The 27,091-nt window shown below is 35.7% G+C and overlaps 1 protein-coding gene across 4 annotated transcripts in view; it reads left to right on the forward strand.

Annotated features, from left to right (window-relative positions):
- The window catches only part of Ecpas (Ecm29 proteasome adaptor and scaffold), a 119,316-nt gene that overhangs the window by 31,378 nt on the left and 60,847 nt on the right, over positions 1-27,091 (forward strand). For all 4 annotated transcript variants that reach the window (XM_050164636.1, XM_050164626.1, XM_050164607.1 and 1 more), the window contains 7 exons: positions 5,489-5,605; positions 7,888-8,006; positions 10,609-10,758; positions 13,408-13,576; positions 16,574-16,713; positions 20,889-20,970; positions 23,262-23,381. In XM_050164636.1, the coding sequence (XP_050020593.1) occupies positions 5,489-5,605; positions 7,888-8,006; positions 10,609-10,758; positions 13,408-13,576; positions 16,574-16,713; positions 20,889-20,970; positions 23,262-23,381 (897 nt within the window). The remainder of the gene's footprint in view (positions 1-5,488; positions 5,606-7,887; positions 8,007-10,608; positions 10,759-13,407; positions 13,577-16,573; positions 16,714-20,888; positions 20,971-23,261; positions 23,382-27,091) is intronic.

Raw genomic sequence — 27,091 nt, forward strand, 5'->3', positions numbered from 1 at the left:
TAGTAGAATAAAAGCAAACAAACTGGTTTACTTAAGATACTGTATTTCTTTTTCTTTTCTTTTTTGTAGAAAATAATCCCTCTTTAATTACCTGTTTCAAATTTTAGGTTATGTATCATTCACTTTTGTTATATTATTTATACTATTATTCTTCCAAATGTAGAAATTTCATTCTTGTTTTCAGGGTTCTTTTTTTTTTTGTATGTTTTTGTGTGTATGTACGTTTTCATGGCATGTGACTGTACACATATAAAGGCTAGAAAATGATGTTGGATCGCTTTCCCAGTTGTATTCCACTTTTTAAATATGTTTACAAGATTTTTAAATATTTGTCTGCATGGATGTTTAGCCTGCATGAATGTCTGTGTACCATGTAGATGCCTGATGCCCACTGAGGCCAGAAGAGGACAATCAGATCCTCTGGAACTGGAGTTACAGATGGTTGTGAGCCACCATATGGGTGCTGGGAATTGAATCTGGATCCTCTAAAAGAGCAGCCAGTGCTCTTAAATCCTGTGGCATCTTTCCAGCCCCTCCACTTTTTCCTTACGGCACGATCTCTTATTACACATGGGCCTCACTGATTTGACTAGACTGGTTGGCCAGTGAGCCCAACAACCCTGCTGGCTTTATTTCCCCAGTGCAGGTATATGTGGCATTAGGTATAGCTTCTTTTCTTTTTTAAAACAAGGATTCTGATTGGCTGGGTGGTGGCACACTCCTTTAATCCCAGCATTCAGGAAGCAGAGGCAGGTGGATCTCTGAATTTGAGGTGAGCCTGGTCTACAGTCTTAGTTATGAGTGCCTGGCCTTAGTTTGCCTAATTTCTCGCCAGCTTTTCTTAGTTTAAATTATTCTGACTATCTTTTGCCTTTGGGCTTTTTTCTTTTCTTACTTCTGTATATTTTACTTTTAGTCTTAATGTTTCTGGCTGGGTGGCTGGCCCATGATGTCCTCCTCTCCTTGTTCTCTTGCTCCTCCTCCTCATTTCTCCTTTTACTTATTCTCTCTGCCTGCCAGCCCTGTCTGTCATTGTTCCTGCCTTGAAATTGGCCCTTCAGCTTTTTTTTAGGACCATCAGGTGTTTTAGACAGGCAAAGACTCACAGCTTCACAGAGTTAAACAAATGCAGCATAAACAAAAGTCACACACCTAAAAATAATATTCCTCATTAGAACCCTGTCCTGAAAAACCAAAACCAAAAAACATGGATTCTGTGAGCTTGAACTTAGGCCTGCATAGCAGGCTCTTTACTGACTGCGCTTCTTCTCAGCTCTTAGCTGTAGCTTATTGGTCACTATTATCAAAATTATAGTATTTGTTTGCTTGCGTATTTGTTTATTGTGCTGGTCTCTGACCCAGTGCTTTCTAAATGCTTGACAGTATATCACTCAGCCTAGCCTAGCTTAGGTTAATTTTTCTTAGGGATGAGCTGTTTCAAAATCAAACTAGTACTTAGGTTTATTTTCCTCTTTTTATTTGCATTATATCTATTTTATTCAAAATTTTCCTCAAGATTTTTATATATATGATAATGATGATTATGCATTAAGTGCTAGGTTTACAAAATAATGTGAAGTGGTTCTTTTTCACATTTTAGAGACCAAATTGAATTTAGAATGGTTGATGCACTTTTATTTGCTTATGTTTACTTATTTAATGACTTTTTAAGAGTCTCACAATATAGCCTCCACTGACCTGGAACTCTGTGTAGGTCAGGATGGCCTAGAACTTACAGATCTGTCTGTCTTAGCCTTCTGTGTACTAGAATTTAAGGCATGCTCCACCACTCCTGGCTATTAACTAATTCTTAAAAGACCAAAGAATGAATAGGTGAGTGAGGATTTAAAGTTTAAAATACAAAATACCAAAATACCTTGGTCACCAAATACATTTTTTCATTTCTTATGTTTTCAAGCATGCTCAGAATGAATAAAGACCCATTTTTCAAGTTGTCTTTGCTATTCTGGTTATATTTTTCGGTTACACTGACACACAGCGTTTGCTTTTTTTTTTTCTTAGGTAAACTATTAATAAGAATATTGTTTTTAGTTTTGAAGTATTTGATACAAAATTTTCCTTCTTTTATTTTTCATTCTGGACTGAAATCTGACAGTTCTGTTTAATTTTTTCTTTGGTTGTGCTTGTGGTGATAGGAGTGGCGGGGCTGCGTCCCCGGCACCCGGCCGCCCACATGGCTAGCTTATGCCCCGAAATAATTACACGGAAACTGTATTCTTTTAAACACTGCCTGGCCCGTTATCTGTAGCCTCTTATTGGCTAGCTCTTACATATTGATCTAACCCATTTCTAATAATCTGTGTAGCACCATGAGCTGGCTTACCAGGGAGGATCTTAACCTGCGTCTGTCTGGAGTGGGAGAATCATGGCGACTCCCTTACTCAGCTTCGTTCTCCCAGCATTCTGTTCTGTTTACTCCGCCTACCTAAGGGTTGGCCTATCAAATGGGCTTAGGCAGTTTCTTTATTAATAAGAAATCACTCCCACATCATGTACTTTGGATGGCTACCACCCAGGCTTTTGTGCATGAGAAGTGTGTATTCTACCACTGTTACATCTGCAGTCCTAAAGGGTATTCTGTGCTCCTGAGAAAAGTCCTTCATAAGCTTTAAAACAATTCCTGTTTGTGGACTGTGGATCTCAGTGTGCCCGGAGGCTGTTTGCTGCTAACACTGTACAGTTGTCTCGAGACTGTCTTCTTGTCTTGTATATTAATAGTCATGGATTACCGTTTTCTACAGTTTGCAGTGTTCTTGTTAGGTTAATATTTTGATTAGATACATTTTGATGTACGAATTTAATGTTTTATTATCAATTACAGTGTATTATATATGTATTTATTGGCAGAGTGATTTACTGTTAAGCAAAATTGAGAATTTCTGGGACAAAGAAATAATACTTAAAGCTAGTATATTTTAATATCATACCACTCTTTGACATATCTTTTCATTGAATCTTGTTGTTTGCCTTTGATGTATCATCATTTGAGTCCTACAAATGGGAATAATGATCCTGAAATTAATAGTAATAGCCAAAATTATTGGACAGTGTCTCAGTTTAGCAATTCTGTGAGGTATAGGTGCTCTAATTATTCCTATTTTATAGATGAAAAAACTGGAACTCAGAGAAGGTAAGTAATTTGCCTTATGTCACATGACTAACAATGTACTTTATAAACAGGGACTTAACAGATGAGTAACTTCAAAATTAACCTGGTTTCTGCCAGATACTGCTTCTGTGTAACGGCTACATATGTTAATTTTTTTGTTGTATTTATGAGAATAAATTTAATTCATCCAAAGTTAGTCAAAGTAAATAGGGGTTAAAAATCACTCTGAAGGCAGTAATAGAACTTTTCTTGTGTGTTATTTTGACTTTTAGAGAGTGGATTCTTGATAGGAATTTACTTTCATAGTATATAGTCGTATACTCTATGCCTTGTAAATTTTAGAACCAGTGTAATAATTGTCATTTGAGTAGTATTGTTAATAAAATGTATAGATATTGAGCACAAATACAGAATGCACTTTTCCTCTTTAATAAAATATATAAATAAGACTCATAGAACATTTATTTTTAAATAGAACTCATTTATACCATAGTCTCCTCAGCATTTATTTTTGTTATTTGGTTTTTTGTTGTTGTTGGCTTTTTTTCTTCTTCTTCTTTTGAGAGAGGGTTTCTTCTGTGCAGTCCTGGTTGCTGGCTGTCCTGGCTGATTCTGTAGACCAGGTTGTCCTCAAACTCACAGAGATCCATCTGCCTCTGCCTCCCAAGTGCTGGGATTAAAGGCATGCACCACCACCTTCCATCCAGCCTTTTATTTTCTTTTATGCAGGTGATTGAGCCCAGGACCTTGTGCATATTAAGCAACCATTCTTTTTATTTTCTTTCTTTTTCTTTATTTTTGTACTGTCTCAGGTCAGTGTAAAATTTTATACTCGAATTTTATAACCAGAGTTAGTTTGTTGATTTTGTTTGTTGACTTTGTGGAACTTTGAGTCCTTACCATCAATTTCATAATGTATGTTTGACCTAAGTGGGATGTTACATAATATAGCTTTTAGTTGTGGATAAATTGGCTGAAAGAGAGCTAAAACCTTGGGTTTTTTTTTTTTTTTGGTACTAATTAGTATCGACTTATTAATTTTAAGGAAAATGAGGTTTGCTAAGTAGAATTCTGTATTAGTTAACTTTTTTTTTTGTTCATAGTTACTACAATAGCAGAAAGTTGTGCTGGAGAGATGACTCAACTTTTAAAGGCTAGGCTCACAACCAAAAATAAGAATAGCAAAAAGTTAATGCCTGACTATACCTGATGTTAGCAAGGCTGTGGAACAACTTGAGTGCTCATATACGACTGGCAGGAGTACAAATTACTATTCACTTTGGAAACTACTTGGAAGTATCTGCTTAAACTGGGTGTGTGCATAACTTCGTGACCAAACACTTCTAGTCTTGGATTTATATCCAACAAAAATAAACACATATGTTTTGAAAGGAAATATATTCATATCAGCACTATACTTAGTCACACAAACTGTAGTTTTCACTAATGTGTGCTTTGAGGCTTCATTGTATGTTTCAGGAATAATATATCATAGATACAGCCAGCCCTCCAGACTAGTTAAAATGTTCACTCTTTCTTAGGTTAGATTTTAAAAAATGTTGAATTTCTTCTCTCTTAGTACATATTATACTGGAGTAAGACCAAGGCCATTTATCATAAACTTGTATATTTTCCTTTCTTTCCACAGGAATTATTGATGTGTTAATTTCCTTTTGTTCCTTTCCCACTAATAGAGGAGGAAGAAGGTTGTTATTTTTTTTATTTAATTTTTTTTTTTTTTTTTTTTTTTNTTTTTTGCAGACAGGGTTTGTCCTGGAATTCACTCTGTAGATTCAGGGTGTTCTCCAACTCATAAAGATCTGCCTGCTTTTGCCTCCTGAATGCTGGGATTAAAGGCCTGTGATACCACTGCCCAACTTTTACTTGAATTCTTTATTGGTATCAGATGATTTTCAGGATAAAGGAAATGTACTTCAGTGTTTTGCTAAATTCTATTGTAATCCAGACCTTGCTTTTCTGAATTCTTACCATTCTGGGTTTCATCCAGATATAATTTGCCATATTCTTTGAGACCCTTGTTCTTTTCTAAAACTGGTTTCAGCTTGAAGCACATCTAATCCCCAGAACTCAGTGTTTCTACCACTTTTTCTCAGAAGTAGATTTGACAGACTAAGTGTATCTAGAAACAGTAGAATCTTCTATTTTATATTCTTGGGATCTCAGAAATTCAGATGCTGTGTTTCTGGTTCTGATACATCCCTTTCTGAGATACCAACTTTATAGTCCTTAAAAAGAATAAAAGTAGCTACTTTTCACCAAAATAAGTAATGTCTAAGAAATTAAACTTTTATTTTTAAGATATGATTGGTAACTTCCGTTCTTCTATCTTTGCTTTAGGTAATGGAACTGCTGGTCCATCTGAACAAACGTATAAAAAGCCGCCCCAAAATACAACTCCCAGTAGAGACACTATTGGTTCAGTACCAGGACCCTGCTGCAGTTTCCTTTGTCACGGTGAGAATTGGTTTGTTTTGGAATGTTTTTTTTTTCACTTTTTTAAAATTTTATAGTAAATCCTTTTACTGTGTTGTTGATGCCATCAATGTATGTTGGCAACTTTAGAATTTTATTTTTAGACCATATCTAATGGAAATATTTTTACTTTAAATCGCATGCTGTTTTTTTCACAGAGTACTGATTCACAGGTAATATTGCTTCAAAGAACATTATAGGGACATGGTAATGAATGTCAATTTACACTGAACAAAGAAATGTTGGTGAAATGACCACCAGGTATTTACTTATAGAGAACCTGAACACTTTAGTCCTTAGAAATTAAGCGTAGAATAGAGGTTATCGGAAGCTGGGAAAAGGTTCATTACTAGGAGCAAAGTTAGAGAACAGAAACTTCTGCTCTGCTATTGCCTAGTTAGGGTGACTGTGGGTAACAGTCTGATGTCTGACATCAAATAGCTAGAGCCGCCTAGTGTGGGGTGGGACCTACAGTCCCATTGACTTGTTAGGTAGAGGCAGGAGTATTGCTTGAGCTCAGAAAGTCAAGACTAGTCCGAGCAACGGAATGGAATGTTCTTCTTGAAAAAATAAAAGAGAGAAGAAACACATACACATAGGAGCAACAAAATAACTCAGCAGGAATCAAGGGGGGAAAAGGCTTTTCAAGGGTTTGCTTTAATGAATGGTAAATATTTAAGGGTATGTTTAGCCTAATGGAAACATATAATGTATACATATATTAAAATGTCACATGGTACTCTATAATGTATATATATGTAATTTTTTTATGGTATTAGGGATTAAACCCAGGGCCTTTTATGTGTAAGGCAAGCATTCTGCTGAGCTATATTCCAAGTACATACAATTTTTGTTTTTATGTAAATAACAGTGATTTTATTCTTAGTATATGAGACAAATCTGAATAGAGAGAAGGGTTACAACACATGAGCATGAGAAAGCAATTGTGGGTGCCAGATGTAGCATGAATTCTGATTGTTCTTAATAAAAACCTGGAGTTTGATATTGGGGGTGAAAGCTGAGAGATCAGAGAAGCAGTACAGCTAGCCACTAGAGAGACCTTTTACTTCTACTGAATTCTGAGACTAAAAGGACAGTCTTTTCCTCAGACTGTTTCCTCTATCTGCTTCAGACTGCATCTCAGACTGCATCTGAGTTATCTCCTCCCACCTGATATTCCTGTCCAATCATATCTTTTCCTGTCTCCACCTCCTAGTGCTGAGATTAAAGGCGTGGGACTCCCAAGTACTCGGATTAAAGGTGTGGGACGCCCAAGTACTAGGATTAAAGATGTGAGCCACCACTGCCTTGCCTGTAGTGGCTTAGCTCTGCACTCTGATCTTTAGGCAAGCTTAATTTGTTAAAACACAAACAAAACATCACAACAAGCAATACTGTTTCTGATGTGTGTATTCAAAAGATACTCTTTCTGTAGTGTAGAGTACACCTGAAACTGGCAAATATTCCTCTTCATTCCATTTCATGAAAACAAAATATAAGAAATGATATTATATGAAGACTGTTTTCCTGGTTCTTTTGATTTTTAACAATACGGCAGAATTTAATAAGTTGTTTTAGTAGGAGTTACAACTTTTGGAGGTGTTGTGCCTGTTTTTGACACACAGTTCTATTAGGGATAATATCTTTAAGACAATATAATCAATGAGGCCCAATAACTGTGCTAAACAGAAGGCCGTATGAAACCTTTTCATTTTTTCTGACTAATCCTTCAGATGAGTAGCTCTTATATATAAATATGGATTTATGTCATGGGTTTGCTACGGTTGTGGATTTTACATGGGTTATAGAACTACTGATAACATTTGCATTCCTCAGTTTCCCTGGCTCCTCTGTCATCCATTGCTGATGTGTAATTGAAGTGAGGAACCAGACTGCTGCAGTTTCCAAAGATGGTTTTAGTAACTGACCAGCTGGGAAAGGGAAGCCTGGGGTTTGTTAACATGCGTCGAGTACTAATACAGCAGTCTTGGAGACTGATGGTAATGCAGATTTAGATGCTGTTTTACTTCCAGATAACAGTAATTACATATATATATATGTATATATGTATAAAAAGCCCACTTTAAAATAAACAGTTTGAATAAGTTGTGCTTGACTTCTTCCTCTGAATACATCAGGGTAACTTGACTAAGCTGTAATACGTCTGTGGAGAGGATGATTTTTTTCATGATTTTGTTATAACTATAACTTCTTGTAATCATATTTTCTTTTCATACTCACTTGCTTTTCTTTTACTGCATTAGAATTTCACTATAATTTATGTTAAGATGGGCTACCCTCGCCTGCCAGTGGAAAAACAATGTGAATTGGCCCCTACGCTTCTTACTGCCATGGAAGGGAAGCCTCAGCCACAGCAGGATAGGTATGGCTTTTCCTCATTACCTATTTCTTATCTGCAAGAGTCAGCAACTGACTGTCTTTCAAATACAGGTCACATTTGATTTCATTTGGCAAATGGAAAGGATCGAGCTCATTTAGCTGAAAGATAGTTGAGTTTTCTCTTATTATTTTATTAATAGCACTATAAAAGTTCTTGATGTGAACATTAAAAATGTATAAACCTAACTGCCTTAGTTTTTGTTATTTGTTTTTAAGTGGTAAATTTATGTGATGTTAAAGATCATTTTGAGTCTGGAGAAATGGCTCTGTAGTTAAGAGCACTGGGTGCTTATCAGAGAACCCAGGTTCAATTCCTGTCACTCACATGGTGGCTCACAGCCATTTGTTAACTCCAGTTCTAGGGGATCCAGCACCCTTTTCTTGCCTCTGGGCACTAGATTATTCTTGTGGTATACAGACATACATGTAGGCGAGGTACCTATACATGTGTTAAATAACAAAAAGAAAAAAAATTTTTTTTTTTTTTTTTTGGTTTTTCGAGACAGGGTTTCTCTGTGGCTTTGGAGCCTGTCCTGGAACTAGCTCTGTAGACCAGGCTGGTCTCGAACTCACAGAGATCCGCCTGCCTCTGCCTCCCGAGTGCTGGGATTAAAGGCGTGCGCCACCATCACCCGGCCTCAAAAAGAAAAATTTTTAATCAAAAAATTTCTGTCTTGAAGTATAAGACATTTCTTAACAACTTCTGGAAGCAATAGAGTATTTTTGATATGATATTAAAATAGGTGCTGGAAAAGTGGAAGGACTTGGATATCATTTGTCTGTTGGCTTAGGGAAAAGATCTGTATCTCAGACCCATCAATGAGAAAGATATTTCCAGTTCTGTTTACTTACTAATTGATCAATCAGTTGATTGATAATGGTGCTGGGGCTCAAATCTAGGACTTCAGAAACCTTGAGAAAAGGACTATGGGTATTTATAAACAATATTAGTAATTAAGTTTTTAGGGTGTTGGAGAGATGGCTCAGTGGTTAGGAGCACTGACTGCTCTTTCAGGAGGACTCGGGTTCAGTTCTCAGCACCCACATGGCGGTTCACAACTGTCTGTGGCTCCAGTTTCAATGGATCCAACACCTTCACACAGACATGCATGCAGGCAAAACACCAATGCACATAAAATAAAAATAAATAAAAAATTAATTTTTTATTTAAAGGACATATTTGACTTTATTTTTTAAAATTTAATTTGAAATACCCTTTGGTAACATCAAGTTTATTTTATATATATTTTCTCGAAGTTTTAAAGTGATGGATCACATTGGCTAAATGCTAATTATCTCTCAATACTTTGACTTTCTTTTCTTTCTTTCTTTTTTGACCATGTTGAAAATTTAATATTTTAATATCATTTCAATTCTTTTTTTTCACTCAAATTTTTTTCTTTTCTTTCTTGCTAGCAGGGTTTCTATTACAGTTCTGACTGTTCTGGAACTTGCTCTGTAGACCAGGCTGGCCTTGAACACAGAAATCCACCTGCCTCTGCCTCTGGAGTGCTGGGATTAAAGGTGTGCACCACCATGTATAGAACTTTCTGTCCTGCCTGGTCCTGCAGCCAGTTGTTCAGTCCCAAAGAAACACACAGAGACTTACATTAATTATAACATAATTATATACTGTTTGGCCTTTTAGCTGAGGCTTATTAGTAACTTGCTTTTACAATTTAAATGAACCCATAATTCTTGTTTATGTTTATCCATGGACTTGGTACTTTTTCTCACTGAGTCATTCAAATCTTGCTTCCTCTGAGTCTGGCTGCCTTTTCTCTTCCCAGAATTCTCCTAGTCCGGTTGCCCTGCCTATACTTCCTGCCTAGCTACTGGCCAATCAGTATTTCTTTCTTTTTTTTTCTGTTATTTATTTATTAAAGATTTCTGTCTCTTCCCTGCCACCGCCTCCCATTTCCCTCCCCCTTCCCCAATCAAGTTCCCCTCCCTCGTCAGCCCAAAGAGCTATCAGGGTTCCCTGCCCTGTGGGAAGTCCAAGGACCACCCACCTCCATCCAGGTCTAGTAAGGTGAGCATCCCTGCCTAGGCTCCCACAAAGCCAGTACGTGCAGTAGGGTCAAAAACCCATTGCCATTGTTCTTGAGTTCTCAGTAGTCCTCCTTGTCCGCTATGTTCAGTGAGTCCGGTTTTATCCTAGGCTTTTTCAGACCCAGGCCAGCTGGCCTTGGTGAGTTCCCCCAAATCTTTACTGTGTACAGGATCATACTCCCACAGCACTACCATGCTCATCTTAATACTTTGAGATTCTTAATTTTCTTTCTTTTTTTTTTTTTTCTTTTCTCTTTTTTGAGATAGCCTCTGTGTAGCCCTGGCTGTCCTGGAACTTGTTCTCAAGACCAGGCTCACCTCAAACTCACAGATATCGCCTACCTCTGTCTACTGGGTGCTGGGATTAGGAAATCAGTACCACTCCCTAAATTATGATTTTTGTACATAATTGGTATCATAATTGAACAGTTCCTGATATAATTGCCAACTTTTATTAACTGTTCTTTGTTGTTATTCACATGTATAACAATTGAATTATAAAGTAATTTCAATAAATGTAATTTTTCTTTCAGCTTAATGCATCTTTTAATACCAACCCTTTTTCACATGAAATACCCAGCTGAATCATCAAAATCAGCTTCTCCTTTTAATCTTGCTGAGAAACCAAAGACTGTGCAGCTGCTTTTGGACTTTATGCTAGATGTCCTTCTGATGCCTTATGGGTGAGTTAAAAAAGACCAATGAAACTAAGCAATGTTGTTTTTTACTGAGTTTACTATATGGAAATTATATGCTGTTTTAAATGATTTGGCTCACTTGTGAATGGATGCATCTCTGAGGATTTGCATCAGTCTTAAATGCTAAGATACAGCTCCACTGCATAAAGACTCTGTCAATGTAGATCTGCTGTTGTGGTTTCATACTTCACCTGTCCCAGGCAGAAATAGATGTTGTGTTGAGTCTCATAGCACCTTGTATGTACCCTTAGAAAATTATATCCAGCTTTTCTTTTTGTAGTTTTCTTTCTTCTTGATGTCCTGAAATCTCTTTGCACTGATACCATTTACTTTTGGATCTATTCAACTTTGATTAAAATTTTGTTCTAACCTCTTTGTTTTCTAACTCAGTTTTTTTTAGTTAATGTACAAAATAATGGGCTTCACTATGATCTGTTACACACATATATTACTGTACTTAGTTATCCCTGTCATGCCTTCAAACTTCTCTACAGTGCTGTAGTGCTGCCTGAATTTTAGCATAGATATTGATCAAAACACATCTTACTGTGGTATCTCATTAGCCAGTCATTGTATGCATTCAGCAGTTCATGCTCTACTGCAATCACTTGTCATCTTATTCTTTACAGCACTGCAATTAATTCTCTTTAGCATATTTCTTCACAGAAGAAGTAACAACAGAGTCACTTTGGAAAGTATCTCTTTCTGGCTTGATGACAACTCTGTCTCTGACAGACATTTCTTATTCTATGTAGATATTTGCTCTGTTTTCTGTATCTTTATAACCCCAAAGATCCACCTGTATACTACTTTGTGTTTTTATCACATTGTTGACATTTTCATTTTCTTAACAGACTGTTAGCCCCTTGTAGTCAAGATATGTTTTATCAGATTTTGGAATCTGGCCTAGTTCCAGGTTGAGATCTGCCACTAGCCTATTGATTTTGTCCTGTTGTCAGAGATAGTTTCCTAAAGTTCTTCTGATCTTGAGTGTAGATGTACATAGAGGACCAGGCAAATGGCGCTGCACATCATCTGACCTCAGTGCCAGAGACCAAAGGGTTCAGGTTGTATGATTCGTTTTGCTCTTCTTTGGCTCCTCTAGTTGAGTAGCTTGATTTTTCTTTTTTCTTTAGGGCTGTGACTGCAGGCATGAAACTGAGAGTGGGCAAGAATATAAACTCAAATCTCACCCCCAGTGACTTACTCCCTCCAGCAGTTATGGTTGTGGGGATTTACTGTCCCCCAAAGTGCCAATAGCTGGGAACCAACTATAAGCCTATGGAGACATTTTCATTCAAACTACCATAGCTTTCAAGTACTTTCTCTAATTATAATGAGAATTTTATTATCCATTATGACTAGATTTATCAGTATAGAATTATACTGTTAAAGGGATTTTAACTAGTATTTATATCAAAGATTTATTTTGATTATGAGGAATACTAGTTTTAATTAGATCAAAATGAATTCATTAGAGATCTTATCTCTACTCTATAAACTAAAAAATAAATAAGATAATAATGAGGAGATATAAAAAAAGCTTTGAATATATACTGGGAAAATTCTTATTTTTTTCTGACTTTTCCTACTTTTAAGACTTTATTATTATTATTTGTACGTGTGTGTGGAGGTCACTTTGTGTAACTGGTTCTCTTTCTACCTTTCATGGGTTTCAGACTCAAACTCAGATTGTCAGACTTGTGTGGTCAGTGCCTTAACACTTTAAGCCATCTTGCTGGCTCCTAACATTTTCTCTTTGATCCTTTTACTTTGTTTTGAACTTTTAGACTGTTTTGCACCTGTATGTTGGCAGTTTGTCAGAAACTCCAGTGAGTTTTCTGATGTGAGTTACAAAGAAAGGAGGATAGCTGAAAGCTCTGGGGCATAGAACATTGTCCCCACATGCCTTTTAGGGTCCCCGAACTTGTGTCTATTTGCTGACTAGAAGTCAAAATATAGTGAGTCTTTACTAACTCATCAGACAGTAGTGTGCAATGGAAATGGAACAAATATTTTGTATTCAACTATTGTTAAGTGTTGTAATTCATTTATAACTGCCTTGAGTTATAGGTTCTTCTGATTAGTTTGCTGAGGATATAGATACCTTTACTTAAGATGCCGTTAAGATTCTTTATGTTGCTGGTGGTGTCACACACCTTTAATCCTAGCAAAGACAGGTATATGTCTGAGTTCGTGGTCAGGCTGGTCTATGGAGCAAGTTCCAAGACAGCCTACATAGAGAAACTGTGTCTCAAAAAACAAACAATAAAGATTTTTTACGTTTAAGTTTTTGTTTTAGTTGTTTTAGCCTCGTGCTTCTCAACCTTCCTAATACTGTGACCCTTTGGTATAGTTCTTCATATTGTGGTTACCCCAAGCATTAACTTATTTTACTTAATGTCTGTAATTTTGCTATTATCAATTGTAATGTAAATATCTGTGTTTCCTGATGGTCTTAGGCAGCCCCTGTGAAAGGGTCATCTGACCCCCAACGAGGTCGTGACCCATAGTTTAAGAATCCTGTTCTGTCATACTGCTGTACATGGACAGCATGCTATTGACTCTTATGTATATATTTCTATATACACAAATTCACATGTTTTTATAGATAAAGTTTTATTTCCTTTCCAGATATGTGTTAAATGAATCCCAGAGTCGCCAAAATTCATCTTCATCACAGGGTTCTTCTTCAAACAGTGGGGGAGGTTCTGGAATCCCACAACCTCCCCCAGGAATGAGCTTTTATGCAGCTAAACGAGTTATTGGTGATAACCCATGGACACCGGAACAGTTGGAACAGGTATCACAGAGTTTGCTCATCATGGGAGTTGTTCTTGAACACTTGCCCCTATGAAGCATGTGCAGTGTATTTCTTGTATGTTCAGGTTCTCTAAAAAATATGATTGAAAGGAGCAAATGATATAAAATGTTCTTTTCCTCTACCAGTTTTTGTTAAAGTCCTAGGGAAAGGGAGGAGTGGGAAATGATTTTAATGTCTTTCAAACATTGCTCACGTCTTTCAAGTATTTTGCACAACCCATTTTTATATTGAGCAGATTTAGTTTTTTATCATTTCAATTCATAATTATAGGTCTTAATAATTACTTAGCTCCTTTGATGCAATTATAATTTATTTTTCATTATTCAGTTTTTAGGGCTGTCCATTTTGTGTAAAGTGAGGAACCTCTGTACTTCACAAGTGACAATGTGGGGAAAAGCATGACTCCCTTTTATATTTCTTCTTGGGCTTTTAAAAATTGGCATTAAGAATTTTATTCTGGATTTAAACAGGACACAGATGTTCTCTGAGCAGCTTTTAAAAATGACTGGTGCTCTACAGAGAAGGTGCCTCCCTGTGTCTGTCATCAGGCACCTCAGGGAAGAACAGAAATCAGTATGTAATTATTTTGGAATTCAAGCAACATGGGTTAGTCTTCCAATCCTTCCTTTATTTCTCCATAGCAGTCTCAATGATTTGATCCTTTTCTTTTTGGGATTGTAAGTGACCATTGATCAAAAGTGTTCCCAGGAGAGGGAAAAAGAAGCAAGTGGGGCATTCTTGCCACTCAAAAATTTAAGAGTATTATGTTCAATGAGGGTTATACTTGATCAGATTTACTTCATGCTTGTACATCTTCTATTTTCCCTCCTTAAACCATAGGGTGAGGAAGGTAAATAGAATAGAAACCACTCTACTGAGTGTGATCTGTGGCAGGCTCTGTACTGGGTACTTTGAGTACATTATCTCATTTAATCCTCACAGCAACTAATGAGGTAGCGAAATTGAGCTCCTTTTCAAAAAGACACTGAGGTTTTGGGGTTCACCAGGGTCTCACTTCTATTACTAGACTGTTTACCTAGTCTTCTCTGAGGCTTATAGTTGTATATATATATTGGAGAGTAGTAGTTACTGTTCACTTAGAGTCTTAAGTTGGTCATTGCAAATTTAAAGGTCTTTGAATGAGTTTTGTCTATTTCATAACCTGGTGCTAAAATGGTTTAGCTTTAAAAATGAGAACTTCTTATTTTTGAATACCTTTTCTTCCAAATTAGTCAACTTTTATTTTTCCTAATTATAAAGGGAAAGGTTTAAGTAGTCAGAAATAGAATTGAGTGGTGCTGGGTATATAGCGTAGTTGATAAGAGTGCTTACCCAGCATGCGTGAAACTGCAGTTGAATCCTGGCACTTCATAACCAAGATGTTACGGCAAGGAGGTTCAAGGTGTTCAGAGTCATCCTTGGTTACATAGTTCATCTGAGACTCGGTCTCAAAAATAAAACAAAACAATAAATAAGAACAACAACACAAAAAGCCAAACAGAAACCCCACAGTGCTGCTCAGTGATAGAGTGCCTAGCAGGCAGGCTTAGAGCCCTAAGTTTAATTCACAGCATCTCAAGGAAACTGTAACAAAAAAGTTCAAAACTATCTGTAGTTCTAGCTCCCTAGTTAGCTATGTCTTGCTCTCTTCCCCCTCCCCACTCCCCGTGTTTGTATGTGTATATGAACAGCTTTTACGTAATACATTTTTATGTGTCACAATAGTTTTGTCTTTTTACTAAATTGTCTTTGGGGATTTAAAACAATCTGTTCATTTGATGTTTGTGTAAAATTTAATCGTGTAATATTTTTATCTTTTATTGATGAGAATCTGTCATTTTCAGTTTTTTTTTTTTTTTTTTTTTTTTTTTTTNTTTGGAGCCTGTCCTGGAACTAGCTCTTGTAGACCAGGCTGGCCTCGAACTCACAGAGATCTGCCTGTCTCTGCCTCCCAAGTGCTGGGATTAAAGGTGTGTGCCACCACCGCCCGGCTCATTTTCAGTTTTTTATACATTTTTGTCATGTAGTGTGCATTTGACTTCTATAACCATCCCTTTGCAATCTATAGTAATGATTTCTTCTCTTTTCAAACTGAATAAGAAAGTTAGGTTGAGCAGGGAGGAGAGGTAGACCTCTGGTCATTTGCACTTTTTTATTGGCATTCTTTCTCATTCCATTTTTATAACTTTCTTTCTCATTTAATAGTATATTTTATCATTCCTAATTTATATATCTGAGGATTATTGTGTAACTGGTTTTTAAATTGAAGATGTAGTTTTGCTTTTCAGGTATATTTGTCCAGGAATGATTTGTAGTGAAACTCACAGCTCTTTACATTTCAGAAAGTTCTTCTTAGACTCCCCATGGCATTTCATTGAGCTTGCTGGATTAAACACTCCTGTTGGAGCAGAGCTGCACTCGGATTGACTAGAGTGGGTTGGAAGGCATAGTCTCTGATTTTAGCAGCTTAAGAAAGCAGAAGACAGTAATATATATCTTAGCAATAGAGGAAAGCTCTGGAATGTGAGATGTTCACATGTTTTTTTTCTCACAAACATCTATAGAGCACGTTGTTCTTAATGTAGCAACCCTTTTTATGTGGAATCTGCAGATGGAGACTTAAGTCTTCATCAGTCTAGGAAGGTTGTGTAACCTCAGTAGGGAGACTTTTATAATTGTTTTGTCTAGTCTCTGAAGCCTGACGTCATCACTTCCTGTGTATTTTAATGTCTTAAGCCTTGCCTCAGTTTCTTCACCTAAAATGTTTATAATAATATCTACCTCATAGATTGTGAGGGTTAAATGAAATTACGAATAGTTATGATTTAGTACACTTGTCTAGTACATAAACCTAAGTAGGCACTCCTGCTGTTACATTGATCCATGGTTTATGACCATGTTGCTATGTTAAACGATACATTAGTGTGCTCTCTGTTTTCCTGACCACTCGTTCTCCTTCCCGTCACTTACCTACAGTGCAAACTGGGCATAGTGAAATTCATAGAAGCTGAACAGGTGCCTGAACTGGAAGCTGTTCTCCACCTGGTGATCGCTTCTAGTGATACACGCCATAGTGTGGCCACAGCAGCAGACCTGGAATTGAAAAGCAAACAGAGGTAATTGCTTCCTTGTTAAAGCTTTCATAATGGAAAGGTCAGAGTTCTTAAAGCTTTGCAGGGTTTTATGCAATGAGGTATTTGGTTTAGGAAACTGTGACACATATGTAGTTTGTAAGTAAAGTTTACCAAAGAGCAAAATTTTGTGTCAGAGAAAAAAAGCTATTTGAAAATGCATTTCAAAGCTGAAGTAGGTTAGGAATGCCATCATGAAAAATGAAACTTTTGGCTAGGCACATAAACTAAAAGTTAATGTCAAAAATATTTACTGTGAGAACTCCTTCAGCCAATAGCCTACTTGGGCGTGGTCTCTTGTACTATAAATATAGAGGTAAAACTTGTATGGCCTCTCTTGGCTGCTGGATTTGGTCCCTGTTCCCTGCTCGTGTAGAGAACTGTGATCTGTGAGTCTACCTTAAAATACAGAACCCTTTATTATACTCCATTTTGAGCTAGTGTGGAACTACTTTATAGCATCCATCTACAAATATTAGACCCAAAAAGTAATGAGTTTTTAATTCTTTTTCTATCTCAAACCAGTTAAGTTTACTTTTAATAATGAATGTGTATGTACTGTGGTTACTATAATAGAAACCAGGTTTCTGGAAAGGTTTGCTGAGTAAAACTTAAGTTTACATTGAAAAGAGATACAAATAGCAAATAGACTTAGAGAAATACTCTGTATGAAATAAAAATCAATGGAAAATGAACAGTGAGCTACCAGTTTATACCTAGGGTTAAATACAAGCATTTAGCTGTTGGTAAATTTATTTAAATTTCTTCAGAAGTGCTGTGTATTATGTCCTGTTTGAGCAGTGAGTCATGAAAAGAAATTATACACAGTAAATCTTGGAATTTATTCTCTAATTCATTCTAAAGAAGAAAAGTATTTTTAGAAATGGTATAAGTTCAGTCATATCATGGCCTATAGTTACTGAAAAATAAAAACAAAATTGAATTTTACACAATGGGGATAAATAACTCTATAGACTATTGTTTCTTTCAAAAATGTAAAGATTATATAGCAGCATATAAAGTGCTCCTCAAGTAGTAGTAAATAAAGTAGAATGCAAAATGATAAAATATTCTAATTATAAAATTTAAAATGATAAGTACAGAGACTGAAGAATAACTTAAAAATAATCTATTTGGTTAAAAAATAAAATGAAGCTTAAACACTAGTGACTCATAATCTCAGTCTTGGGGACAGGAACAAGAGAATAATAAGTTCAAAGTTAGCTTTTGATACATAGTGAGCTCCTGTATGTATTTTTAAAATTCATATCATGAGGTTTTAGTAATTGATTTATAAATTTTGAGATGGTCTTGTTATGTAGCTTAGGCTGTCTTTAGACTCCTGTCCCATACCTCTGCCTACTGAGGATTACAGGTCTATAGTACCATGTCCTGAAGGTTGATGAATACATTCAGTTTTGCTAAAGTAACATGTTACATGACAGAGGAATATGAAAAATGTCATAAAAACTTTTATAAATATTGTATAATTTTACTTTGCTCCCTCCAAGAAGACCAGTGCAAGGAGGTATAGTAAAATAAGGAAATGAACTTGATTGGCCTTAGTTTGTTCTTCTGTTAATATGTTTGATTGGATAATGGTGGTGGCTGTGAGTAGCTAGCTTACAGCTAAAGCATATAAGGTGGGATATAGCAGGGCTTCTTTAACTTTTTTTGTGATCCTTTTTCTTTGAGATTTTTCTTATGTGACTGTGGATATATAGTGTATGAATAGATTTGAAAACCAGACATTTGATGGTAATAAATCATAAACTTATTTTAAAATAATTTTTGCTGTACATATAATTTTTCCATTTATTTATGATGAAAGCATTTTTCCTATTAATAAAATGGATGTGCTTGTTCATTTTTACACAAAGAATTAAATCTTGGCTGAATATTTGATACTTAAGGTAGATCATCTTTAACTTGCTTTAGGGTCTATTGCTTTTTTTTTTGATTTTACAATGGTTACTGCTAGGAACACTGCTTTTCCTAAATATTTAGTACAAAGTGGCAGAAGTTAAAGGCGTTTAGAAATTACTGTACATTCTGTCCTAATCCTAAGCCAAAACCCATGCAATGATTTTTTATTAAAAGTTTAATTCAAGTTGCAACTTAGCAAGTTCTAATCAGATATTCTAAAATGATAAAATTCGAAGATAGACTCATTTGATTTTGCATGCTGAGGGATGATAGTAGGAAAATAATAGAAGTTTTGTTTTCTGTATTCCAGCCACTTTCTATAAGAGATTTATAGTAAGAACAGGGAAATTTATAACATGCTGGTCTTTGATAGGAGGCAAGGGGTTTCAGTCAATGTTTCCTTGTGTTGTTTGACTGACACCATATGGGTGCAGTGCAAAACCTGCAGATTGAGTAGTCAGAGCAAAGGCTTCAGGGAAACTGCATGACGCAGCACGAGTCAGCCCTGCCAGAAACACTGGCTTAATCACATTTGATTTTGAATGAATTTTCGGTTGTTCCATATTTAGAAACTTTACTGCTCAAAATTTGTTATGACCCATATTCAGTAAGTAATATGATTCCATGTGGAAGTCTTGACCCAGAGATTAAGGAGAGGGACATAGAGGAGGTGATAGTCATGATCTTATTTTTGCTCATGTCTTTTATTGATTGAATTTGAGAGCCAAGCTTAACCTTGCCACACTAGAATGAGAAAATTGGACTACATTTTTTCTAACCTTTCAAGTCTCAAGTTTTTTTTTTATTGCTTTTAACTTAGAATATTTCTGATATCCATTCAAGGGATTTAGTTTCCTTCTCAGTAATTTATTAAGTTTGAACTGGCCCTTTAGTAATCATATTGTAGATTCGATTGTTGGAAGTACAAATGTAATTCCTAGATATATTTTTGTGTTTTTTTTTTTTGGATAAAAATGTTTATACTATGGAATTATATCAAGAGGTCAAAATCCTGTTGGGAAAACACATAGGTAATTCCCATTTTGGAAAGAAAAATCTCAAAAGTATATCTTCAAGTATTATTTCTGACAGCTGTACTGTCAGTCAGAGTCTGGAAAAAGATACGACAAAGTCAGTGGTTGTCATATTGAAAAAAAAATAACATGGTTCATGGAAGAAAATTTGTTTTTTATATTTTCTGAACATTTTACAATGACTACATGGAAAAGTAAACCTTAAAAAAGATGAATACAGCAAAATAAAGGAACAGTGAAAAATTTCCTCTCTGGTCAAGAACAACTAGGCATTCAGTTTGCTTTCCTAAACCATTTCTTTGTTTTGTTGAAATTTTCAAAACCTGAAGTTTCATAAAAGGGAAATAGTGGTAGAAGTTGATTAATTAGCATCAAGTAGCTGAGAAGAAATGTAGGTGAATAGAACTAACATTCAAATATAAAGTGCCTTTGAGAACGGTGGGATTGTGGATAGACAGTCAGAGGCCGATTGATAAGGTATAATGGAAAGATGGGATGAAAACCACAGTTGAGCAGCATAACAAATTGTTTTTACAGAAACACTGCCTAAGTTCAAAGTTAGAGACAGCATGGGAGAACTTCAGCTGTCCACTTCAAGATTTTATTATTATTAGGTTTATAAAGTGAGCGACTGAGTCCAGCTGTGGTGGTAGATACTTTTTATCCAGTCACTGTATCCCAACTCAGCTTTTTTTCTATAGCCCAGCTAGGAATGAGTCTGTGACAGGTGGCACTGTGACTTCTCGTTTTCGATATTGAAGCTGTTGAAGTAGACAAGGAATTGCGTGATGTCAGGAATCAAATAACAGTATTGGAGAAAGACAGTGTTACAAGTTTCCAAGGGTGTGATTATTTGAAGCATAAACATTTTTAAGTTAAACAGAAGTATCAACTCCTGGCCCAGAGCTTTTAGTACAAGTATGGTCTATGTCTGCTCTGCTGAGCTGCTCCATAGTGCTGGCCCTGACCCAGTAGTTGGGCCATTGGCTCTGGTAATCTGATGAATCAAAGTGGAAGAACTGGAATGACTGATTTGTAGTCTTTCAAGCTAACTTCCTTTTTACTTTCTACAGACCAGTTGTCCTTTCTATCTGTGTATTTCTGGCATCTTTCTCTGATGACAAATATTAGAGTTATTTTTTTTTAATCATTGAAATGGGGACAAAAATAATTTTAACTCTCTATTGAAACCTCCCATAGTTTAATTGACTGGAATAACCCGGCCATCATTAATAAGATGTACAAGGTATACCTTGGGGACATACCACTGAAGACAAAAGAGGTAAGTTGCTTTGGTTTAGTCTCACATCAGCGTAACAAACATTGTGCTGACATCAACTGTTATTTTTCCCTACTTAGTTTGTAAGCTAAAGTCATGTTTTATAAAATACTAGTTTTAAGTCATGTTTATGTATGTGAATTAAACTCCCGAGAGGTGAGTTTAATAGTTCTTGTGTTTTCCATGTCGATATATAAATAATAATAATACATTATGTAGATGAGGGATTCACAAACTTTTCTTGCAGTAATTTTGGGCTCTGTAGACATTATAGCATCTGAGGCTGTAACTACTCAAATTCTGAAACATGAAAAGAAGCAAGAGGTAGTAGATAACTGAATAGACATGGTTGTGTTTCAATAAAATTAGGAATTTCGATACTTTCATATAATTTTTATGTATTACAAAATGTTATTCCTTTTTTCCGTTTAAAGGTATAAAAGCAATTTTTAAAACTCACTATTTATGTTGAAATAAATGGTGGGCCATATGTGGTCTACAGGCTGTAGTTAGCTAGTTCCTGATTATAATCTAGAACAAAAGGTGGTTTCTGCAGTCTCAAAGTAACATCATTGCTTAATAAGTTCTTCACTGTGTCAAAGTATTCCAAATCCCAGTCCAAACACAGTGTGATTTGTGTGTTTGCTTGCTTTCTTTTAAGGTCATAAATATTAATTAGTAGTTCTAGTTAGATTAAATTGAGTGGTATAGCAGAAAGAACAGCGAGATTCTTGGATTGTAGTTCCTAATGTCTGCACGAAAAATCAGTGTGTTAAGAAGAGAGATTTGGCTAATCACTCAACTCTCTGCTTTATGTTCTTCGTGTAAAAATGAAAGAATTAGATTATTGGTTTTCAGATTATAGTCTATTGACCTCTTTGAAATAACAAATAACTTTTCAGGGAATCTGTAAAGGTATGAAATTATTTGCCATTTTTTAAAAGTTGCTATTTGCACTGATGACATGAAAGTAATAGTGGCTATATACTGTGTGAGATCATGCAGCATATTAAGGCAAAGCTATGTCACAGACTTATGGAAGGAGAGGGGAAGTTGAAGAAACAAAGGGAGAAGGAGGGAGAGTGAGAATAAGAAGAGAGAGAAGGCAGAATGATTATGTTTTATCTTAATATCCTGATAAAACATTAGAAATTATTTTACTTGAAGAATAGGTAAGTAAGCTGTGGTTATTGTGATTGGTATTTTGGCAGACCTTTTCTCTCAAAAGAAAGAAAAAGATAACATACATCAAAAATAATTGAAGTGATTTTTTTTCTTTTGGAATACCAAAAGTTAAACTTTCAAGGAAAAACTAAAATTGTGGGAAATTTGAATATTGACCCAGTAACTTAGCAATACATTTCCTGAAGAGTTAATGTTCAAAGGAATACTTTTAAAAAAATATGTATTGGGGCTGTTTTATATTGAAATATTTGTTTAATGCAGTAAGATAGTATTTTCCAGATGACTAGTGATGTTACAAAAGCATACAACCTAAGGACCCCATCCAAACTGTAAGATAGACTGGAATTCTATTTAAAAGCATCTGCAGGAGCTCAACAACTTGTCTTAAACTCCAAATTATAAACTAAGCTTTAGGAACCATTATTTAGTAAGTTTTGCTATAGAATAAAAGATCTACAACGACTTAACAGTTACTTAAAAAGGGGCATCCCTATTTTCTGATCATGTGTCTGCAAACTGGATGTTATCACATCAAGCAAAATAGCTATCACAGCAAACTCAGTTCAGAGTATGGAAATACCCAGCTCTTCCCTAGTAAGATGGATGCTGAAGATAACTTCCAAAAAGTATAAAGTGATGGTGTTCCTCAGTAATTTAAAAGAAAAACAAAACCAGTCTGTCTTTTAAAAGGAAAATGTTATTTATTTAAATATTAACTTATTGATGTTTCAGATTTCCCAGTTTTAGTATTTAATGTAACAGTTGATAGTTGGTGATACTGATAAAAGTAAGAGCTTTTGGAATCTTTAGTAAATAAAACAATTATTTATTTATTTGTATGTTTGAATGTTTTGTTGTATGCATGTATGTGTGTGTCTGCTACCCACAGAGGCTAGAAGATAGCCCTGGATCCCTTGAAACTGGAGTTAATGGATGGTTTTGAGCCACAATATGGGTGTTGGGATCAAACCCAGGTCCTCTGCAAGAGCAAGAAGTACTCTTAACTGCTAGGCCTTCCCACCAGCACCTAGGAATCTTTCAGTAATTTTAAAGAGTAAAAAGCTACAAATAATTTTAAAATGCATTATAATCAAACATGTTTTTCACAGGGAGCAGTTCTAAAGCCAGAACTGAAAAGAGACCCGGTCAGTACCAGAGTGAAGTTAAAGATTGTCCCTCACCTCCTTCGTTCTAGACAAGCTGCTGAAACATTCCCAGCAAACATTCAGGTAATCTGTGTTGTCCAAAGAGGAAATATTATTTGAACATATAGCTTTACTTAGAGAAAAAATGGTATTAATGAATATTCATGAAATAGACTGATCTATAAAACAAAACTAATAGTTTTATTTCTAACTTAAGTGTATCTGTATAAATTATTTTGTAAAATTATATTACAATATATATTGCTTATAGTTTCCATTCACACTAAGAATGTGGTGGTAACTCCATCCAGAATAGTTTTTGTGATCATAAGAAACTAAAACTTTGTGTGTGTTTGTGTGTGTGTCTGTATCTTTTCTCTAAAAATATTACCATCATAGTTAAAAATCAGGCAGTGGACAGTTTTGACTTTGTCTTTTCAAAGTCCTTTATCTTTCTCCTGTGCTTAAAGATGATATTGACTCACACTGGTGCTTATTGACTTAGTGACTACAGAAGTCTTTTCCCTTGCCTCCTGGCTTGTCGTCTGACCCACATTCAATCTGTCTTTTGTATTGACACCAAACTTTCTTTGCGGTGGGAAATTATTGAACTGTGTTGATGAAGGGTATTAGATCCTTTTTTATCTTTTATCTTTAAGTTATGACTGCCTCGTCTCTCAAGGCAAATATTTGGGGAATTGTCTTGGGGTTTCTGTTGCTGTGGAGAGACACCATACTCATGGCAATTTTTATAAAGAAAAACATTTAATTGGGGCTGACTTATAGTTTCTGAGGTTTAGTTCATTGTCATCATGACAGGTGGCATGCAAGCAGACATGGTGCTGGAGGAAGGAGCTGAGAGTTCTACATACTGATCTGCAGACAACAGCAAGTGAATTGTGTTTCACATTGGGCGTAGCTTAAGCTTAGGAGACCTCAAAACCTGCCCCCTTCCCCATAGTGACACACTTCCAACAAAGGCCACACCTTGTAGTTGCCTTAGTAGGGCCAGCCCCCAGTCAGCACTAGGGTAAAAAAATCCACGAAGCTGGCATGAACTACACTTCTTAGGAAATATCTTTTTCTCTTTCTTTGGGTTAGACTTTTCTATCTGAAGGGGAAAAAATTAAGGAAATACAGATACTTTCTGATGGTAACTTTCTCTTGTACTTCATCATGAAAAAAATCCTTTCTGAAGAATCTCTCTTGCTCCTCTACACAGCTTCTTAATTAGCTCTACATCTCTCCTAATGCTCTAGTCAGCAGCTTCTAATTAACTCTACATCCTTCTCTTTGCTCACTCCTCTCTCTCTCTCAGACCCCCCCCCCCCACTGCCCTCACCAACTCTGGACAATTATGAGTTACATTTTCAAGGCCTGACCCATTCTCACAATACATGAAAACTAATGTATTTTCTCTCAGGCTAGGAATATTGCATTGACCCATGCACCTAGTTCTTTCCCAGATAGAAAATGACATTGGAAATCAAAATTTAACAATAACAATTAGCTGGACCTTGAGTGGTAGGGAGTACATGCAGACTAAAGTTGCTTCAACTTTTGACCTTCAGTTAGTAAAACAACACCTTGGAAAGCGAGCTCATTTATATGTCTCTAGGGGAAACCAGATATTTGTCTCCAGAGACAACCAGCCTGCTTTGAATTTGTTCTGGAGACTAAAGTTAGCTGTCTGTGTCAAAGGCTGTCTTTGTGACTGAGAATCCTATGTCAGTCTGAGTAACATAAAATACCCTAGTTTTATTTTTATTCATCAGAGTTATACAGGATCATCTTCCTGACCATCCAAAGCTATATGTGTGCTTAGTAAGTATAAAACACACTACCAAAGGACTGTGGAAAGAGCCCCACAGCTGAGGTACACTAGTGGCTGGCATTTGAGATATTATTTCTTCTGTGTTTAAAATTGTAGTCAGATGTACTTGGAATTTGCCATCTTAATTGTTTTAATATGCAGTTCATTTTTTTTGAAAAGGTCCCATTGTTAGAATTCTTTTTATCTTACAAAACTGAAACTATTCATTGTCATTTTCCTTTTATATCCTGCCAATCATTATTCTGGTTTTCATCTTTATGAATTTGATTTTTCTAGGTACTTCTTATAAGTGAAATTATATAGTTTTTGCTTTTTTAGTGACTAGCTTATTTTACTAAGTCCCATATCATTGAGGTCTATCTGCTGTAGCATGTGTCAGGATTTCGTTCTTCTTTAAGATTAGATGTCTCATTCCTCTGTTTGGATCCTTGGCATATTTCACATTTTAGCTTTCATCAATAATGTAGACAGTTTCTCTGTGTCCTGGGAGATGCTCCCAAATAACCACATTGGAACTTATTATTAATTATTAATCCTTGGCCAATATCTCAGGCTTGTTGTTAGCTAACTCTTACATTTTAAATTAACTTGTATTTCTTACCTATGCTCTTTCACGTGATTTGATATCTCAGAATAACAAGATCATCTCCTTCTCCTCACATTTCCTCATGAATCTTAGACTCTTTCTCTTCATGCCATCTTTTTGTCTGCAAGTCCCACCTAACCTCTACCTGTATATATTGGCCAGTCAGCCTCTTTATTAACCCAATCGCAGTGACCTATATTCACACAGGGTAAAGTAATATTCCATATTTCCCCTTTTTGTTTAATTAAAAACCAAGGTTTAAACATTAACACAGTATAATAATATACAACAAAACAGTTATCAAGTAAGAATTACAGTTATATTTGTATTTAACAAAATAGAGAAAATATTCCATCAGTTGTCTTTTCCTGAAGAGTTTAGAGTTTTGTACCTAATTTACTTCTACCATGATTAGGGAGAATTACAACTGTAATTAACTCTCTATAGTTTTCAACCCCATTGAAGCCCTGAGAAGGATATATTACCCGAGGAAACAGAAGTGCAGAGTAAGTGATTTCCAAAATTAAGAGACGACAGAAAAAGCTTACTGCCTGGACAGTCACTCAAAGTTCTTCTGTAACGTTGAACCATTCAACTTCAGCTACAGACATTTTTGAGAAGCATTTTTGAAGGACTCCCCTACCTTATCTTGGCGAAATTTGGCAATCATTTTTTTCTTTTCATGCTGCTGGTCCAGTTTGGACATTATACTGTCAGCATTTGAGGCAAGGGCAGTTTCTTCACCCAAATGCTAGCTTTTGCTATAAAGCTCAATAAAGAGTTTCTTTGATGCCCATTATCCTCTTTTGAAGCAGATTGGTGCTGTTGGGAAAAGGTGTGTCTCACTGTCATGAAAAACCTTAGGTTATTAAACATATTAAATGCCATATTCTTTAGGTCTTTGAAGTGTTTGAAAATCATTGTCTCTATAAATATATCTGTGTATGACCTTGAAGACATACTTAGCATGACTCTAAGTTTGACTGTTATAGATGACTAGCAATTAATCTATACTTCTTAATACATAACTTTTATTTTGAGACAAGGTTTCTTTGTAGCTTTAGAGCCTGTCCTGGAACTCACTCTGTAGACCAGGCTGGCCTTGAACTCACAGAGATGTGCCTGTCTCTGTCTCTGCCTTGTGCTGGGATTAAAGATGTGTACCACCACCACCCAGCTATACCTTACAGTTTTAAATGAGCCACATAATCGCAATGTCTTAAACAAGAGTAGAAACATACAGTATAACAAAATTAACTTTAAATTTGTATTAATAAACTAACATTCATACCAATATTAAATATCTTAAAATTAATAGTTGTTTTTTGGATTAAAGTAGATCTATAATCTACCCTTTTTTTTTGGTATCATTCC

Source organism: Alexandromys fortis, unplaced genomic scaffold (genome assembly GCF_014885135.2).
Source record: "Alexandromys fortis isolate MF-2015 unplaced genomic scaffold, M_Fortis_MF-2015_v1.1 scaffold_18, whole genome shotgun sequence".
In the NCBI taxonomy this organism is placed as follows: Eukaryota; Metazoa; Chordata; class Mammalia; order Rodentia; family Cricetidae; genus Alexandromys; species Alexandromys fortis.